At 36.5% G+C, this 18,675-nt stretch overlaps 1 protein-coding gene across 1 annotated transcript in view; it reads left to right on the forward strand.

The window, feature by feature from the left end:
• Window positions 1-1,559: 1,559 nt before the first annotated feature.
• The window catches only part of LOC114539283 (xanthine dehydrogenase-like), a 35,232-nt gene continuing 18,116 nt past the window's right edge, over window positions 1,560-18,675 (forward strand). Inside the window, exons 1-20 of the mRNA XM_028559908.1 lie at window positions 1,560-1,635; window positions 6,598-6,724; window positions 7,453-7,556; window positions 7,819-7,880; window positions 8,137-8,235; window positions 8,834-8,910; window positions 8,995-9,059; window positions 9,210-9,399; window positions 10,125-10,198; window positions 10,659-10,778; window positions 11,176-11,199; window positions 12,001-12,103; window positions 13,465-13,532; window positions 13,793-13,870; window positions 14,015-14,119; window positions 14,397-14,463; window positions 14,799-14,899; window positions 16,637-16,795; window positions 17,844-17,924; window positions 18,220-18,261. Coding sequence (XP_028415709.1) covers window positions 1,633-1,635; window positions 6,598-6,724; window positions 7,453-7,556; window positions 7,819-7,880; window positions 8,137-8,235; window positions 8,834-8,910; window positions 8,995-9,059; window positions 9,210-9,399; window positions 10,125-10,198; window positions 10,659-10,778; window positions 11,176-11,199; window positions 12,001-12,103; window positions 13,465-13,532; window positions 13,793-13,870; window positions 14,015-14,119; window positions 14,397-14,463; window positions 14,799-14,899; window positions 16,637-16,795; window positions 17,844-17,924; window positions 18,220-18,261 — 1,749 coding nt within the window. The 5' untranslated portion in view covers window positions 1,560-1,632. The remainder of the gene's footprint in view (window positions 1,636-6,597; window positions 6,725-7,452; window positions 7,557-7,818; window positions 7,881-8,136; window positions 8,236-8,833; window positions 8,911-8,994; window positions 9,060-9,209; window positions 9,400-10,124; window positions 10,199-10,658; window positions 10,779-11,175; window positions 11,200-12,000; window positions 12,104-13,464; window positions 13,533-13,792; window positions 13,871-14,014; window positions 14,120-14,396; window positions 14,464-14,798; window positions 14,900-16,636; window positions 16,796-17,843; window positions 17,925-18,219; window positions 18,262-18,675) is intronic.

Here is an 18,675-nt window from a genome sequence, read left to right on the forward strand (position 1 = left end):
CGCAAAATAAACATGCGGGAGCCTGTAAAACATTAACTGCGATAAAGCTATGTTGTATTCAATGTCAAACGACAGGCTGCTATAGTGGCGAGTAAATATCAGCTGATGCTTATAATCTTACTTCTAATGCCAAACAAAATGGCAAAAATGCCCGATAGTTAGCTAATGGAATATAGTTATAACGAAGTCGATTTTATTACACAATCTATTATTATATTATATTATAATATTTTATTGTATTAAATACATTTTACGACACATCAAAACATATATAAAAGCATATTTACAAGAGATAGGAAATGCGTATTGGCACATAAATATTGGGATAGTATATAATTTTAACATACTGTAAGGACAATTCACTGTTCTTTTGACTCTTAATCAATTGGTTCTTGAGATATGGCAAGCAAAATACATTAATATAAAACGTTGGAGAGAACAAAAAAGAGAGTAAGGTTCCAGGATGGTGGCACACATCCCGTGATAACATAAAGCTTAGTTTAGAAGGAGAGAAAGACGATTTCAGATGTTTTCAAATTATGTTGTTTTGATGTCCTTTGATTATTAGCATGCCTTTGTTACATACAACATTGCATGGTTATTTTGTCGATCAATGAATGTTATATAGTTAATAAAATTAATGTTAGAATGGTTATTGTTCCAGTAAGATATATACACGGCTTGTTTGCCAAAGTTTATTGACAATACGTTATCACCATTATAGCTGAAGATGATAGTGTGATTTTATAGATCCAGTAGGAAGGTACAGCTGGTTTGCAATGTTAATTACAGATAGCTTATCAGCATGGAGATAATAGGTGCTATTATGAGCTGAGACTTTCAAATGATGTGAAGGAAAATCCAGGTCCTAGGACATACTTTTCAGCAATACACGTTTATATTAATGATGAATGATGGCATTCAATGTTGACTGATTGTCAGACATGATTACCACAGACAAGCCACGCGGTCTTATTGGATCTACGAACTGGTGCAGTTCGTAGATCCAATAAGACCGCGTGGCTTGTCTGTGGTAATCATGTCTGACAATCAGTCAACATTGAATGCCATCATTCATCATTAATATAAACGTGTATTGCTGAAAAGTATGTCCTAGGACCTGGATTTTCCTTCACATCATTTGAAAGTCTCAGTAATAATGGCACATAAATATTGGGATAGTATATAATTTTAACATACTGTAAGGACAATTCACTGTTCTTTTGACTCTTAATCAATTGGTTCTTGAGATATGGCAAGCAAAATACATTAATATAAAACGTTAACAGTATTTGATTCCAAAGCTTGCTTTTCAGACGGCAGAGACTGTTTCGACGGTCAAGAAAATTGTGATTTGAACCAATCCTGGAACGATGAACTTTACTAATGACGCCCATATTTGTAGCCTTAACTTAATATTTTGTTTGAATATATCAGCAGAATGGCTGTCGTTTTATTCATATCTACACAATGGCAAGGTTCAATTTCAATACCTGCACAATGGCAAGGTTCAATTTCAATACCTGCACAATGGCAAGGTCTAATTTCAATACGTGCACAATGGCAAGGTTTTTGCTTGCTATATCTCAAGAACCAATTGATTAAGAGTCAAAAGAACAGTGAATTGTGCTTATGGTATGTTCAAATTATATTACAATGTTTATGTGCCATTATTACTGAGACTTTGAAATGATATGCAGGAAAATCCAGGTCCTAGGACATACCTTCCTGCTAACTACTGCTCAGCAATACATATATCAATGATGAATGATGGCAGTCAATGTTGACTGATTGTTTGGACTGATTACTACAGTGATAAGATATTGTGAATGAAACTTGCAAACAAGCCACACACGCAGTATTAAGATTTGTACGCTCGTATAATCCGTATGTGATCAATTGCTTGACCACAGTCGACAAATTAGCGATTGAAATGACAAATATTGACACAAATAATGCAACGTTGACTTTACCTTGACTTTTATATCTTTAAAACGGGGAATGGGGAAATCGGGAAGTCAGGGAACAGGTGAATCAGGGTATGGAGGAATCGGGAAATCGGGTAATAGAGGAACTTGGAAGCATTAGAACTGGGGAGCAGGGGAATGGAGGAACTGGGGAGTGGGAGCAATGTAGGAACTGTGGAGTGTGAGAACTAGGTAACGGGGGGATGGAGGAACTGCATGGGTAGCAGGGGAGATGGGGAGCAGGAGAAATGGGGAGCGGGAGAACTGAGGCACCAGGCTACCTGCGGAACTTAGAAACAGGGAAAGGGAGAAACAATTGAATGGGAGAACCAGAGATGGGGAGTGGGGAGAAAAGGAATTACTCCGTGGCGCAGTAAAGTTTAGTATCTAAAGTTTCACAAAATAAAGTAATATCTAAAGTTTCACAAAACACTTGGCCACACAGGAAGAATCAGTGGCGTAGCCAGCCTGACGATTTTGTCAAGAGAGCTATAATACTGTTTATTATATACACAAGCGCCAGATATGAGGTATGCTGCAATTTCATTGGTTGGCTACTAGACAGATATTAGCTCATATCTGTCTAGTAGAGAAAGTAAACAAAATCGCCGAAAGATTTAGGGAGTTGAGTGAAATAGAAATCCAAGCCTAGTTGATAATAGCACGCCAAAATGCACCGAAAGGGCGACAAACTTTGTGTATATAATAAAACAGTTATACTGCTCACTCTCGTCGTATATGGCCGATAGCCAACTCGGCGCTACGCGCCTTGTCGGTTATCAGCTCATATACAACTCGAGTTCGCAGCAGTTCAGCAACTGTTAAATACAGACCTATGATGTGGTATGAGTTTTTCCTTTAATTAGGTTCAACACTATGAAAGACGAGATTTAATAACACATCAACGCATAAAAAATGAATTACAATGCGTTTTACGATTAGTTAAAATATAAGTTAAAATATATATAAATATCTAACTTTTTTACGAGATAGCTTAAAATTTTTATTACAATTAAAAATATTTGTTAAAAATTACTTGTCCAATGTGCTAATCATGCTAGGAAAGAAACTGTTTTTATATCTACTTGTTCTACATTTAAAAGATGAAAATTTTTCAATATTATTGTTAATATTTTGCCATGCCAAGTGTTCTGTGAAACTTTAGATATTACTCTAAAAATTAAAACTATAAATCGCATATTGGTATTGTCGCACGGCTTTTTAAGAAAAAAGGAAACAATAAGCTAGTGTGTTCATTTAGTTGGTATGCAAATTTTCAATGAATAGTGATATCTATTCAAAATATAGTGAAAAATGCAGCAGAACATGTGTTGTATGGGAATAGCATTGCTCAAGAAATTGTTCTGTGTATATAATTTTCATTTTGCTTTCTAATATGTTTTATATATTACATTATACACATGTATAATTGTATTTACAGTTTTGTTACTTTTGTGTGTTACTTGGAGGAACTGGGGAGTAGAACAGTTGAATGGGGGAGCTGGGTGGCAGAAGAACTGGGGGCACAAAGGAATTCCCCTTTCCTCTCACTCCCCATTCTCTTGTTGCTCTATTCCCCTGTTGCAATGTTCCCCCGCGGTTGCCTATGCTCTCCCGCTTCCTATTTCTCCTGCCCCCTCTCCCCTGCTCAACAATTCCTCCATCCCCCTGCTATCCATTCCCCCGTTACCCAGTCCTCCCACTCCGCGGTTTATCCATTCCTTTGTTCCCCATCCCTCCCACCTCCCAGTTCCTCCATTCCCCTACTCCCCAATCCTCCCGCTCCCTAGTTCCTCCATTACCCGATTCCCTCATTCCGCGATTCCCCTGTTTCCCGATTCTCCGATCTCCCTTTTAAAGATAGCCCATACCCACAGACACTTTCAACTACATAGTGGTTGTGCATGCATAGCACATGCGTAGCGGCTACCCACAACTGACTGTGAAAACAATAGATTTCTAAAGGCATGAATAATTATAATAACTCGAAATTTACATAGCGGGACAAAATCGTCAGGCTGGCTACGCCACTGCCAGAGGTAAAGTCTCGCAAATTTTTGGCTTCATTCGCGGGTGACTCGCGAAATCATTGCAGATGCAGAGCAAATTTGGAAAAAATTTGGTTTTTTGTTTGTTTCAATCTTAAAATTAGTCTTAAATTCAACCAGGTGAACTGTTTTACGAATTACGACTCGAGTTGCCGATCGGATTTGAAACAAATTCTCTTAAACGGAGCAAGTTTATAGCGATGTGCAATTTTGCGACAATATTTGTACGAGACGGATATCCCAAAAGCTAAAATTTCATCGCAAAATACACTGTTTAAAATTATAAGTTTATATTTATTTAATTCCAATGACTAAATGGCAAAAAGTTGTATTAATTATAGAGTAAAACAAATATTTCTGCATTGTCACGCTAGGCTCTGCGCTTTTTCCTAGCAAAGAACCGTCTTACTCCGCATTTCCAAAAATAAAAATAAAATGCATTCTACTAACATCAAGAATGTCTCAGCCGGCAGGAAGTACTAACAAAATCAGTTATTTATCTCCCTAAAAGATTTTTTTTCGGAGTTTTTATCAGATTTACGAAATCGCAACAAAATACTTTTGTTTTGGCCGTGTTTGTTCTTCCGTGTAAAGACTGGGGGTGACTTAGTTTCAAATTCCGGTCAACTTCCAGTTATTTTCATTTCGCTGAATCATACAGACCGTTCACTTCTGCAATTTCTTGTCTCCTGATTGTAATGCGCATGCGCGAAACTCCAGCAAGTGTTTTTGTACTTTTTAATGAGAAAAACTGAATTTTTAAGCATAAAAAATGCAATTTTAAAAACAAGGGTCTTTTAATCTTCGTTTTGTCAACTATTTTTATTACATGCTTTATATGAAAGCTGAATTTATTGAAGGAAACTGTTGTTCTTTGTTTCTAGGTCTTGGTTTCCAAATTTCAGTGCATATTGCAATCATAATGCAATGTGAATTAGTCAGAATGATTGTATATCTTAAGCATTTAATATGTACTCCCATTGAAAATTAAGCTATCTACATTGAAATGTATCAGCTCGTTTGTCCAAAAAATTTTATCCTTTTATTAACAATAATGTAAACGAATAATAACGACCACGTCTACTTCGATTTACCGGTGATGACTGATTATTCAAGCTCCATTAACAATTAATACATATACTTTATATAACCTTATATTTACAATTATATATGCATGTACACAAATTTGTTTACTAAAACTTCAAATATACACACCAACCTATAAAAACCTTGACTACCTCGAATTGATCATCTTAACCACGATCGAAACAGTCACGTCTGCTGTAGTACTAAACATCGATCCACGAAATGTTTTACTACCCAGGGACCGGGTGTCTTGCTATTCGCAGATAGCGATATAAATATAATTGCAAAAACACAAAACTCATCAACAATCTTCGTAAACCACGCCCATGGTGATAAAACTTTTAACATAACAATCAACCGTGCAACATGAAGTACGACCAACAACCAAAACACTTCTAAACCACAACCATTATAACCCACACATAAACCCCAAATATCTCCAACATACACTTTGACACCTGACCCCAGTGACGTAACATACTAACGCATTTTATGCGCACACGTGCAATCCCCTGCCCCTTTTCGATCAAGCTCCTTGAACGGTTACAAGCTTTGCTCCTCAGCGCATCAAATCCTTTTTGGATAAATTTCCGCTCGTTTTTTCAACTAAACAAAACATTTTTAAGATGGCTCATCGTGTTGGATTATCAAAGTTCAACAACACTTTCGGTAAGACACACTCCCTTATCTTACAATTTTACCTTTTATGAATACACTTCTACGCAAGTTTGATTCTTTTGGATTTTCACATAAACATAAAACATTCTTTACTCTCTTCTTATGCTCTTGGTTCTTTTACACAAAGCCAACCCTGCTCCCCGCTGACGAGCCTGCAAAAAGACGACACGCCGCGCCGCGTACAGGGATACTAATTCGCACGCTTGACTGTCTTCTCTTCTATCCTTTTCTACCTACCTCCTTGCATACCTTTGATTTCGAACATAAACAACAATACACAGTCTATCACTACACACGTAACTACACAATTTTCTGAAGATTTTTATGAGGCACAAATAAAATCTTTTAATTTTTTTAAATCATACGCACCACATGGTTGCATGGCGGTTGTTCAACAAATTACTAACTGCTCCCTCTTTTTATTTTTTTTTACCTACTAATCAGTTTACGCCCCTTTATTTACAATTAACTTTCCCGTTTTGCCCACAAAAATCTTAAACCTTATTTACTAGTTCATTTAATTCAGACAATTGTTACAAATTAACATATAAGAACTACAATATGGTTCTAATTACCCATATCAAAATATAATAATATAAAAACCCTAAGAGGCCCCTGGCCATTTAGGCTGTTGCATTATCATACTCCTGCTTAGCCTCTCGCCCGCAGCGGTGCCGGTCGATGTTACGAAAGTAAAAATGTTTTGAAATTTGAGAATTAATTTTGAATCTCACTCATATATTTCCACTTCATCTTGAAAAAATGTGCATCAATTTCTATGCACACATAATAAAATACTTTAAATGTATTCTTGACAGGCCAATATGTCAGTGGCACCAATTCAGGTGATTAATGTCCAGGTGAATGGAGTGAAATACAGCATTTCAAATACAAGCCCAAATACGTCTTTAAATGAATGGCTGAGATCTCAACCTTGCTTGAAAGGTAAGCGTCCATTTTTTTGCTTGCGAAAAGCGACATTTGGCTTCCAATCAATGAAATTATTATTGATTATTGGTAGAGATAGTAGTAATTGCAAAGTATTTTGCAATTAATTATTATTTCTTATTACTTCTTTATTCTCAATTAATTCTTAATTATTTATTCTTATTAATAGTTGATTAGTTTAATTAGTAAAATCATGGTATCCTGGTTAAATATAATAATAATAATAATTACGCCGCTGATTTTCGGAAATTCCGGCGACCTCGGATTATTACGCGAAAATCACTTGTTCGGGTTTTTTAAAATGCTATATGTAAATGCTATATATATAAAATTATTTTTGTCAAAGTGACAATTACACATGAGAAAAGCAGCAACAGCAAAAGAAATGGCTTACTGAAATTTTTTGCATCAACATTGCTTGGGAAGGCGGGGGGTGGTATACAAGCGGTATTGGATGGAATGTGTTGTATTTTTCGCCTGCATAGCGATTTTATGCTCTTTTAAGGCATCGTTCTAATTAATCATGCCAATCATTGTGGTAGTGAATTGTGAGTTTCTTGTATATATTCTCGTTTGTCCTGGTAGCCGGTTACTGTTGAGCAATCATTATGCTGCTTGCTTAATAGACCTCGAGCAGTTCATTCGTTTACCCTAATCGAACCTCCACGCAGGCTAGCAATATTCAACGTTAATTCTTAATTTCTTATACCTAAAAACATCTTCAGGAACCAAGGTGACATGTCAGGAAGGCGGTTGTGGGTCATGTATTGTGGCCTTAACGAAACAAGATCTTGTCACCAACAAACAAAAGACAATCGCTGTCAATAGTGTAAGTTAGGTCTTGGGAAAACGTCGCATTTTGGTCAACGTCGAATGCAATTCAAACAATGGATAATGAATAATGTAATAAATAATGTAATTATAAACCTATTAACTATCTTATCATTATCTACTGTTTGAATTGCATTCTCATACGCAACCAAAATGCGTCGTTTAACCAGGGCCTTTAATGCTGTTACATGTGTGTACTTCGGGAAAGTTATAAAACACCGTTAAAACGTCACTTATTCTGCATTGTTTTCTTTGTGTAGTGTTTATTTCCACTTTTTGCCGCAGATGGATTTAAGATTACAACAACTGAAGGGATAGGCAGGTAGCCCTACATATGATATTGTCATGATGATTGTATTGAGAAATTACAGAGCTTTCCGGCATAATTAAATGTAATTTAGATTCATTTCTGAGCTAATGCATCTTTATAAGAGATGTTCCTTTGAGAAAGGAAATAGAATCTTTGAGGAAGAGAGATTTTATTAGAACTAATGCAAGAAATGAAAAGTTCTCGCTTAATGGAGGTGACCTAATAACGAACACTAAACTTAGTTCAATTTGTGGTAACATTTGTTTAGCAGTCGAAATGGCTTCCACGCAATCCAGGAACGTATTGCTGAATACAATGGCAGCCAGTGTGGTTACTGTACTCCAGGATTCGTCATGAATATGTACAGGTAAAATTTAAATAGTCGGGCTTGTTCCTTCAACTAGCATGCAATGGTAGTCCCAATAGATATACCGGGTGTCCCAAAAAAAAGTACTCCGGTTTGATTGATAATAACTTTTTAACCAGTGAAGCCATTACACTGAAATAAATTTTATTACATAAAAGAAACGTTAGCTTAGATTTTGGTATATTGCAATTACATTCGATTCTATCTAAAAATGTATGCGAGATATTGGCGTTCAAAGTTAGTAGCGTATTTATAAATTTGTCTAAATTATGCAAAATTGCAGCATGGCAGCAAATAATGAGAGAAGCATAGCTCGCATTTAAGAAACATTTGATGATTTGGAAATCATCCTAACTTATAGCAATAACATATCAAATCTAAGTTAGTCTTTCTTCTAGTAATGAAAGTTGTTTCGAACATTTCCATAGCTTCATTCGATAAGAAGCTAATTTGAGTCAAACCTGAGTACTTTTTTGAGACACCCGGTAGCTATGTGTAATCGAAGCCCAGGAAAACAGTTTTATGTACTGTTCTTATAATTATATGAAGTTCCTTATTATTCCATTTAGTGCAGAACATTTCGTTTTATGTTCTTTAGCTTACTTTCGGAAAATTCTCAACCAAGCAAACAAGAAATTGAGGATGGTTTTGATGGAAATCTTTGCCGTTGTACTGGTAAGGCACTATAACACTTCAGCTGAGAAGATATATTTTAAACTTAACGTACAAGGGATTTTAATCTTAGAACTTTATATGTAGGTTTCCGTTCCATTCTGGATGCTATGAAGTCGTTCGCAAAAGGAGAAAGCCCCATTGACATAGAGGTAAACATTGTTTTATGACCTACATTCACCACTATAGAATCACTTTAAAGGTGCTTCGAAACAACAATGTACTGCAATTACATGCTGTTATAATTTATTTTGATTTATGCTGATTCCGCCACTGCCTCACTGGAGTATACATAATTACAGGACTTAAGTCAACGCTCTAGCAAAGGAAATTGCTGCGAAGAGACGAAAGCTTGTCATGGCTGTTGTTTCAATATGAGGGAGTTGTCAAGCCCGCTGTGGTATAAGCCTTCGTCCCTCAGTGACGTTTATAACATTCTGAAAGAACATATTTCGGACTCTGTGAGGCTGGTGGGTGGAAACACTGGAAAAGGTGAAGGATGATTTAGATACAAACATTCTGGAAAATCTTATTATTTATTTTTTTATTGCTGTTCACCTTCTGACTAGGAGGAATTTCCTTTTAGACCAATCAAAACATTTGTTTACATTTTCATTTACCCAATCAGAATACATAAGTATTGACTACTTAAGGTAAAAAGATAAAGTATAAAAAGGTATAAAAGTATAACGAACTATAAAAAAAATTAGGCATTATGATTGACTTGAAAAATGTAAACAAATGAGCCGATTAGTTTAAAACGAAATTCTTGCTTGTTACTACTGCTCAGAATTACTATAGTTATTACCTCTTAGTTTGACCCAATGAGTCACAACGCAGATACCAGTATACGTAGGACTTTTCTAAGAACTAAAAACCAAGTAAAACAAGCTATATCGGCAAAATTTATGTTTTCGTCCTTATGTTTATTAAGAGGTTATCTATATACCAGACAGTGATTAAAGTTTGTCTCGTAATAAAAGCATAATTATAACGTGGAGAAAACCACGCGGATCTTATAGAGAAGAAACAGTTCATGAGAGCAGTTCATGACTGACTTATCGCTATCGAGTATACGCTAACTTAGTTCCGGTTCCTCTTTAGATAATACGGGAACAATAAGAGATTTGACTACTCTTTGCTAGATCCTTATATAGAAAGATCTGAACCGTGTTCATTTTTATCTTTTCAGTATAAATAAGAATCCTACTTTTCAGGGGTGTACAAAAATGACGGTGATTTCAATGTTTACATAAGTGTGACGGATATTCCTGAATTAAATATTGTTAAGGTACATGCATTTATCGTAATGCCTAATGGCGTTCTTTTTGGATGATAGACCAATTGCGAAACTTAGTAACCGCGCCTTCGCCCAAACGACTCAAACGAGGCTTATTATGCAGAAAACTAATTTTTATAAGTCGAATTCGAAGGCATCAGACGTTCTCAATAATTTGTGTCACTACAGAACACTATTCTTTCTATCTTCTACCATGCAATAGATGTTTAATAAGAGTTAACCAGGAATACTTGAAAAGGGAAGGATTCCGTTCACTATCGTAAACGGAAATACACTTGGGAACTTCGTTGTACTGCAAATAATATAGATATTGTTTTTTGCATAATAGACCTCGTCTCCATGTTGGCAAAGGCGCGGTTATTAAGTTTCGCAATTGGTCTAGGGATGACACGGAATGATACTATGATGCATACTGCTTACCGTTTAATTACATGTCTTTAAATTGGTACAGGTGACTGATTCTACCCTGGAACTTGGTGCTTCCCTGTCGCTCAACACTCTTATCCGAGAATTGTTACAGAATTCCGAGAAATCAAAGTCATTTGATGTTCTTGCATCTCATATAAAAAAGGTTCGATTAGATTATATTGCATTTTGGTATTTCTTCATCAAACTTTAAATTTCAGAATTTTCGAATTGCCTAGCGGAAACTTCGTTTTAGACCAATCAGCAAGTTTGTTTACATTTTCATTGACCAAATCAGAATGCATGAATTTTGACTACTTCCGGTAAAAGGTGCATTATTTACTATTTTACATGAAGTATAAAAAATTAGGCATTCTAATTGGCTTTGCCTGAAAATTGAAAACAAATATGGTGATTAGCTTACAACGAACTCTCCCCTTGTTCCTTGCCTTGTATTTTTTACCAATGAATTATAAAGCAGGCGTTTTACTAATAAATTGTAAATCTAATGCTTACGGTAAATCTAAAGCATGCGTTTATCGAATTCATTTTCTGGTTTGTAGATCGCCAATGTTGCAGTAAGAAATGTGAGTACATTGCAACAATATTAATGTTTATTCCATAGAACCAACTAAAATGAATAGAATACGGTAATAGCGACCTTGCAAATCGTGTAAACTTAAACGATGTGTACAACCAAAGTTGCTGAATTCTCGGCAGTATTTTAATGGCCCGATATATACAAGGGACGAATAATTCGTCTGGACGCACTTGGACCAGTGAGAGTATGTTCGTCTTCTAGTTCGTCTATGTGTAATCACGGGCAAACAGACGAATCATCCGTCAACACGATTTATCCGCATAGTTCGCCTATTTGACGAATTGAATGGTAGCTTTGACGCATCACCCGTCTGTACGAAAGTTTCATTATATAACGGCCCCTGTGCACTCTTTTTACCCCATAAATAGTTCCCTAATCCTCGTGCACTTTCTGAACGCGCGATTCTGTTTCGTTTAACACATGCATTAATTGGTCTACATAGTTTGTCTAGATAGCTTGTTTTTTGTTTATCCCAGACGAATGATCTGTCAGACCGATCTAGTATAAATCGGGCCAATTTCAACCAATTCGAACAGAATCTTGGTGTCTCCATTTATCGCAAAATATTTCTTCTGTAGCATTTCCGCTTATATTCAATCCAAAATCATTGTTCCGTCATATAACTTTGTCAATCTAAATGATTAGCCTAAGATATAAAATTACTGCAGTAAACTACATTAATTTGATTTGCAATGGATCGCCCTGTCATACCTGGACGTTTAATCACAATCGATCCGGTTGAGGGACTGACTGAACTTAAACTGATGTCTTTGCGTCGTATCCGTAGGTCGGTTGTTGGGCTGGTAATCTCATGTTGCTTCATAAACATCGAGAATTTCCTTCGGACATATTTACAATTACGTCGGCAGTTGGTGCCACTTTGAATATAGGTGAGTAACAATGAAGGATTTGGTTTAGCTAACCGGGCTGGATTTCTACTTGCAGAGAAATGGCTCGCTAGCGAAATATTTACATAATTACTTTTTTTTAAAATGAGAACAATCAAGGCTATTATTCTGTCAAAATATAACGGAAAACATGCAAATACTTCGCTAGCGAACTGTTTCTCTGCAAGGGAGGATCCAGCCTTAGCGGCAGTTCACGTGAGCCCGGTTACCCGAGCTTTGAATAACTGTTCTGGTTTCCAGCTACCTGGAACTACTTTTGATAGGAACTACATAGATCAGTGGTTGTCACCTGTTCGCGGGTAACCTCCTAAAGATCAGGCGAATTGCCTGATATATAAACACGTGTTGACAGCATATTTCATATTGATAATTCTAGTGAGCTGAGAATATTGGGAGACATAAATGTAATTTTTTGTACAGTTTATTACTTTATTAAAAAATATAAAAGATCATCAGTGATTTGAGTGTTGCCAGAACATATTCGGAACCTTTTACTTTTTTGCCGGGTAACAGGAAGCAACTTTTAGGCTCATACATGATCAATACTGCTGCTAATTTCGCACTAATTATTAAAAAAAATCTCGACGATTAAACTAATTATTTATTCACTAGCACAATCGGCAAAGGCGTAGATTTTTTGGTAAACGATAATCGAATGCTTATACAATATCGTCATTTATCTAGCATTAATTTTTTACGCAGATTAGAATTTAGATAAATTGCAGAAATCCTAATATTTTAATCTTAGGCACCTAATCTTGAGCATGCGCACAAAAATGTGTGTATACATTGACTATTTCCACCTCTGTATCAATTATCTACACCACTGTCAGGATCATGATATATACTCATTTCCATACGCCGAGGAAGAGGGTTTTAAATTTTGTAAAGCAACATTTTTCAAAGAATTCGAGTTGTACTTGGGGTATTTTTTTTTGGAAATGCGCAGGCGGACAAGGCCGTAGCTAGTAGGGATGTGGGAGTGTGACACCCCCCTGAACACTAGTTGTCGGCAAATGAACGATTTTTAACTGTCGAAGGACCTTTCGTTATTTTTTAGTTTTTTCGACATAATTGAAACCCAACATTTTATTATTTTTAACCAGTTTAAACTCCACATTTATTATTGAATCATCGATATACATGTAAAGTAAAGATGTCAAATTTCAAAAATTTAATTATTTTTAATAATGTAGTCACTTTAGAGAAACCGCACCCGTTGATCACGCCCATTTTGTCGGCAAATTCGATACCCCCCCCCCGTACTTAAACCGCTTAGCGACGGCCCTGGTCAAACGCACACACGTATGCATTACAAATGCGTCACATTTTTTTATTTGTAGGTTCTGTCGATGGCTCCGCTAACATCTACACAATGGAGGAATTTTTATCGCTTGGTATGCAAAACAAGGTACTGAAAAGGGCATGATGTGACTTCTTGTTTGGACGGGGTAATTTATTCGGCCTTCTTCCACGGTCAAGCGTTGACGAGAAACAAATGCATAGCTACATTAAACAAGCAAGCTAGCAGACAAATATTTCTATACGTTCACATGAACTAGTTGTTTCACCTTTTGTATAAAACCTTCCTGGTCATGTTCTCCAGTAAATTTTCAACTTCAAAGACCTTCCCTTAGTGTACGCACCGTTCAAATGCTTTTCTTTTCCAAGGTGATTATCAGTATCATGGTCCCGTTTTCTCGCGCAGGTGAAGTTGTAAAGTCTTTTAAGATAATGCCAAGACATCAGGTACATGCCCCATTTTTCCACATTTTACAGTGATACAATGGGAAATGCATATATGTATTCTACCAAGATGGTGGCCAAGTCATCGTTCCAGTCCAGTTTTCTTAGAGACAACTGGGTTTTAACGGTAGTTTGTTAATTTTTTAGAATGCACATGCGTATGTAAACGCTGGGCTCAGAGTCTTAATTGATTCCAGTCAAACCGTGCGCGGAGTGCCGAGTTTTGTTTTTGGCGGAATAAAGAATTCGCCGGTGAGTAGAAGTCTCTTAAATATTCGCGTCCAACACCTACTCTTTATCCTTCAAGGCGGTGTTCCACTGTACAACTTTCCTTGCGACACGCAATGCAATTCTACTCCAGAGGCATCTACATTTTTCAAATGCGAACATTTCTTGCGATCTGCTAACGTTTTCCTAGCATTTTGAAACACTATATTTATAAATTAACACCCCTCAAAATTACAATTGCATTTCAAGTTGCAAGGAAAATTGCATGAGTGCAACAGCGCCTTTAATCGACTCTGTATAGATGCGGGCAAGCGCAACAGAACAGTATCTTTCCGAAAAGAATCTCTGGGACTTTGAAACATTGAAAGGTAACGGATGACAAAATTGTGCCAATTATTAATATGTACGCTCGCCTTTTCGACTCTAGTTTTGCTGCACTTTTACACATTGATTTTTCCACCTTAATACATAGCACATTTATCAGGCGAAAATATAGTTGGTTTTTGCACGCACTATAATGGAAACGATTGCAAGACATCAATCGATACAGGTGTTGACCAATTTCTGAATTTTTATAGGCTATTATACGCTAAAAAGTGAATAAAAAGCACGTTTCCGTTCCTGCTCCATTTAAAAAGGCCCCAGAAAGCTTGAGAAAATCTATCATGGTCTCCTTTTGATTTAAAACCAAATACTTTTTTAGGTTGTTTAAATTTATTGAATAAGGAAATTGTACCGGAATCGTCTTTACTGAAGGCGAGTATGGAGTACCGCAAGAGTTTAGCTGTCAGTCTGTTTTACAAGGTATAGACTGAGGGGCTGTTTATATGAATGAGGCCGTTACTCGAAATTCAACGAAGCGTGAGATGATTTTGAGGTATTGAAATGAGCAGATAAAATTATCATGGCAGTCGTATAATGACCACAACAATAGCATGTGCTTGTTTGATGTCTTAGACCCCGTTTACACTAGAACGAAAGTTTCCGGATTCATCACGAAAGCGGAATGTTTTAGTACCGGATTCATGTTGCTGTTTACACACGCAGCAACGAATCCGATAGAAAATGTACTCGGTTTTAAACCGTATCCGGAAACTTTGAATCCGTAAAAGTTTGTGGAAACTTTGTATCCAGAAACATTTGAATCCGGAAAATTTTCTTGTGTAAACGCTTTGCACGACGAATCCGAAGAAATTCAATGTAACGACCAAACAATTCTTCAAGAACAAGTAATGTGAGTGTAAACGGACAAATTCGCATACCGAGACAACTAAAGTGTAATGTAAAACCTGACGAATCCGATACATGTGTGTAACAATAAATCCGGATAATTTTACAAATCCGGAAACTTTCGTTCTAGTGTAAACGGGGTCTTAAAGAATTATTTCAATACCTCAAAGTCCTCTCACGCTTCGTTGAATCTCGGATAACCGGGTTCATGTAAACAGCCCCTGAGAAGTGTAATTAAAGCCATGAAAATAATTTATGTAGGAGAATTTTGCAAAATGATAATACGATACCATAATTATAAAATTATACTGATACCGAAAAAGGTAATCGCACTGCCGTTGTTACAGCGGATAGTGTCCCCCCGCGGATAGTGTCCCCCCGGACACTATCCGCTAGCGGATAGTGTCCCCTTTAATTACTTTACCGCGGATAGTGTCCCCCACGTGAAAGTCCAAAACAAAAGTTAATATTTGCTAGAAAATATATTTTATATAAAAAATTTGCTTAGTAATACATTTTAACTACACAACAACATACTAAACTACATAAAGGAACAAGAATAGCCATAATTTATCTATACATTTAACTATGATACAGTACTTGAAAGTCATCCGGATATTTCTCATTTCGCAGATAATTGTATATTCGCTGATACAATGTTGACTCGTTCTCCATACTAAACTCCAGCAGATCACTTTTGAAAATAAGTGGACAACTGTTTGGCAACTGGCAACTCTTTATACAGTTGTTTTGCGGCTTTTCTTTGTGAGTCATACAGCCATTGTGCCTGGACATTCGTGAAATGCTTTTGTGTAATGTTGATTAATCCAGCCATTGTGCAGCTAATGAGCGCTTTTGTTTTTGAGGAATGCCTTGCAAGTCATTAGTCATGTTTATGTCGTATATTAAAGTTATGATATTGTATGTGTAATAACATGTTTAAATTCGAAACACTAATAACACTAAAATTTGAAATACAAATTTAGAACTTTTTCAATCACGTAATCGTGATCGACCAAAGAACTAAATCTTCTTTAGTTGTTTTTATCGGGGGGACACTATTCGCGAAGGGGGGCATTATCCGCGTCGCGGATAGTGTCCGGAGGGACATAATCCGCTAGCGGATAGTGTCCGGGGGGACACTTTCTGCGGGGGACACTATCAGCTAGGACACCGTACTTGTAATTCTTAGGACTATTTCAGTTATGGGAGGCATTTTAACTACGCAAATGAAAAATCGATTTCCTTATGAATGCTAGTTTAAGGAAACTTATATGTCATTTACTTATCATTCTCTTCTTTAATGTATAGTTGTACCTCGCACTGCTTGGTGACAAAGCGAATGAAAGATTTAGGTCAGCCGCAGTGCCTTTCGTACGGCCAATCTCTTCCGGACAACAAAGTTATGATACAACTGCAAATGACTACCCAGTGACTCAACCAATTCCGAAGATGTCGGCGAAATTACAGGTAAAAAGGAAACTTCATAATTCATAATGTGTAAATCAATACTTATGTCGTTGTGTATATTTGCCCCCTTAGACGTCCAATGAGGATAATCTCTTATTGATTGATAATTTCACCAAATTTTGTGAATGTCTTGATTTGCCTCCAATGAAGCTTAAGGCCCGTTCACACGATCCAACTTTGTCGGATCCAATTCACTTCAGACATGAATTATATGGAATGTAGTTTGTTGCTGATATATATGCTATTTATTGGCAAGAGGTCCGAATGCAAAAAACTCTGTATCCGGACCGAAGCTGCCGGTGAATAACGTGATTATTTTTAACCTGGATCTTACTGACTTTATCAAACACAAAAAATACAAGATATTTAATGAATAAGCTATAAAAACTATAAATTCTGCAAGCCATTTTAGAATTTTAATACGTCAACAACTCCTTATAAGAATATCCTAGTCGGAAAACTGCCAATGAAATGGCAAATATTGTTACCATAGCAACTAAATCACGGCAAATCGATTAAAAATACAAAAAAAAGTTTTGGGCATGTTTTTTTATTTTTAACAATCTCTAGGCCTTTTCCAGAAAGGTTTTCACACATTTTAGCCGTACGTTGCTTTGGTTTTGTCGTTTTGTTTACATTTTTCACAGCGGGTCGGATGCAAAATTCCGGCCCGCTGTGAAACACTTCTCAGCCAATCAGATTGCTTCATTTACACAGTTAAAAAATAGAAAGCAGCACTGCATTGGTTTTAAGCCCGTTCTCCACTAGGCGAATTTGTTTGCACGAACAGATAAAAAGTAGGAAGCGATTCTACTTTTTCGCGGCGAATTGTTTCGCAAACCAATTACATCACTGGATTTCAGATGTCGCTTCCCGTCGCGCGAATGAATTCGCCTAGTGCAAAGCGAGCTTTAGTCGATTTGCTGCCCCCATATACTTTGCTAGTCAACAGACTATAAAACATCCATCAGAAGTGAATTGGATCCTACAAAATTGGATCATGTGAACAGACCTTTAGAAAGGTAACATTAGGTTATTACTATTTCAGGCTTCGGGAGAGGCACAGTTCACCGATGATATACCAAAACGTCTAGGAGAGGTTTATGGCGCCTTCGTAACCACAGCAAAGGTAGCTATAGACTTTATGAAATAGTTGCAACCGATTTTAAATTCTGGGTAATCCACATGACATTGATCCTATATATATATATAAGGTAAACAGGTAAATTATTCGTAATTTCCTAGTACGTGTAGAACTGTGGAATGAATTGAACCAATTTGAGTTATTTCTTACATTTGAATTTTATTGCAGAAGCAGTGGTTATTAAATAAAAATTGTAATTTAATTGCGGGTAATAATATAGGTATGTTATAAATTTATATAGAGTGCGAGATTTAAATTGTTATCCACGTTCTTTTTCTAGGGTAACTGTAAAATTGCAAGCATTGACCCGTCTGAAGCTACGGTATGATAGCATATTAACTGATTATTGACCAAGTGTGAGGTCTGTGCTGTAAAATATCAGTCCGAGGCTTTTTAGTAAGGACCGAGCGACGAAGGTGCGAGGTTCATGAAAGACTAACCTCGATCTGATAATTCACAGTACAGACCGAACAAGCGAGATCAATAATCTGTTTATTATATGACTCAACTGCATGAGACATCCGGGATACTACTAGCAGGTTCACTGTCCCGGGTATAGGCTTTTATGGACCGCTCGTCATAACCAATCAGAATAGAAGATTTTGAAAAGCCATATAATAATAATTTTTACACGTAGTCCAAAGTAATTAATTTTTTTATGTTATTCTCATATGTAGCTCCTAGTTAAAATTTAGAGTCTTATACACATTAAGGTACAAAATTGACAGTTTGACTG

This window comes from Dendronephthya gigantea, unplaced genomic scaffold (assembly GCF_004324835.1).
Source record: "Dendronephthya gigantea isolate DGI-Jeju-01 unplaced genomic scaffold, DenGig_1.0 000198F, whole genome shotgun sequence".
In the NCBI taxonomy this organism is placed as follows: Eukaryota; Metazoa; Cnidaria; class Anthozoa; order Malacalcyonacea; family Nephtheidae; genus Dendronephthya; species Dendronephthya gigantea.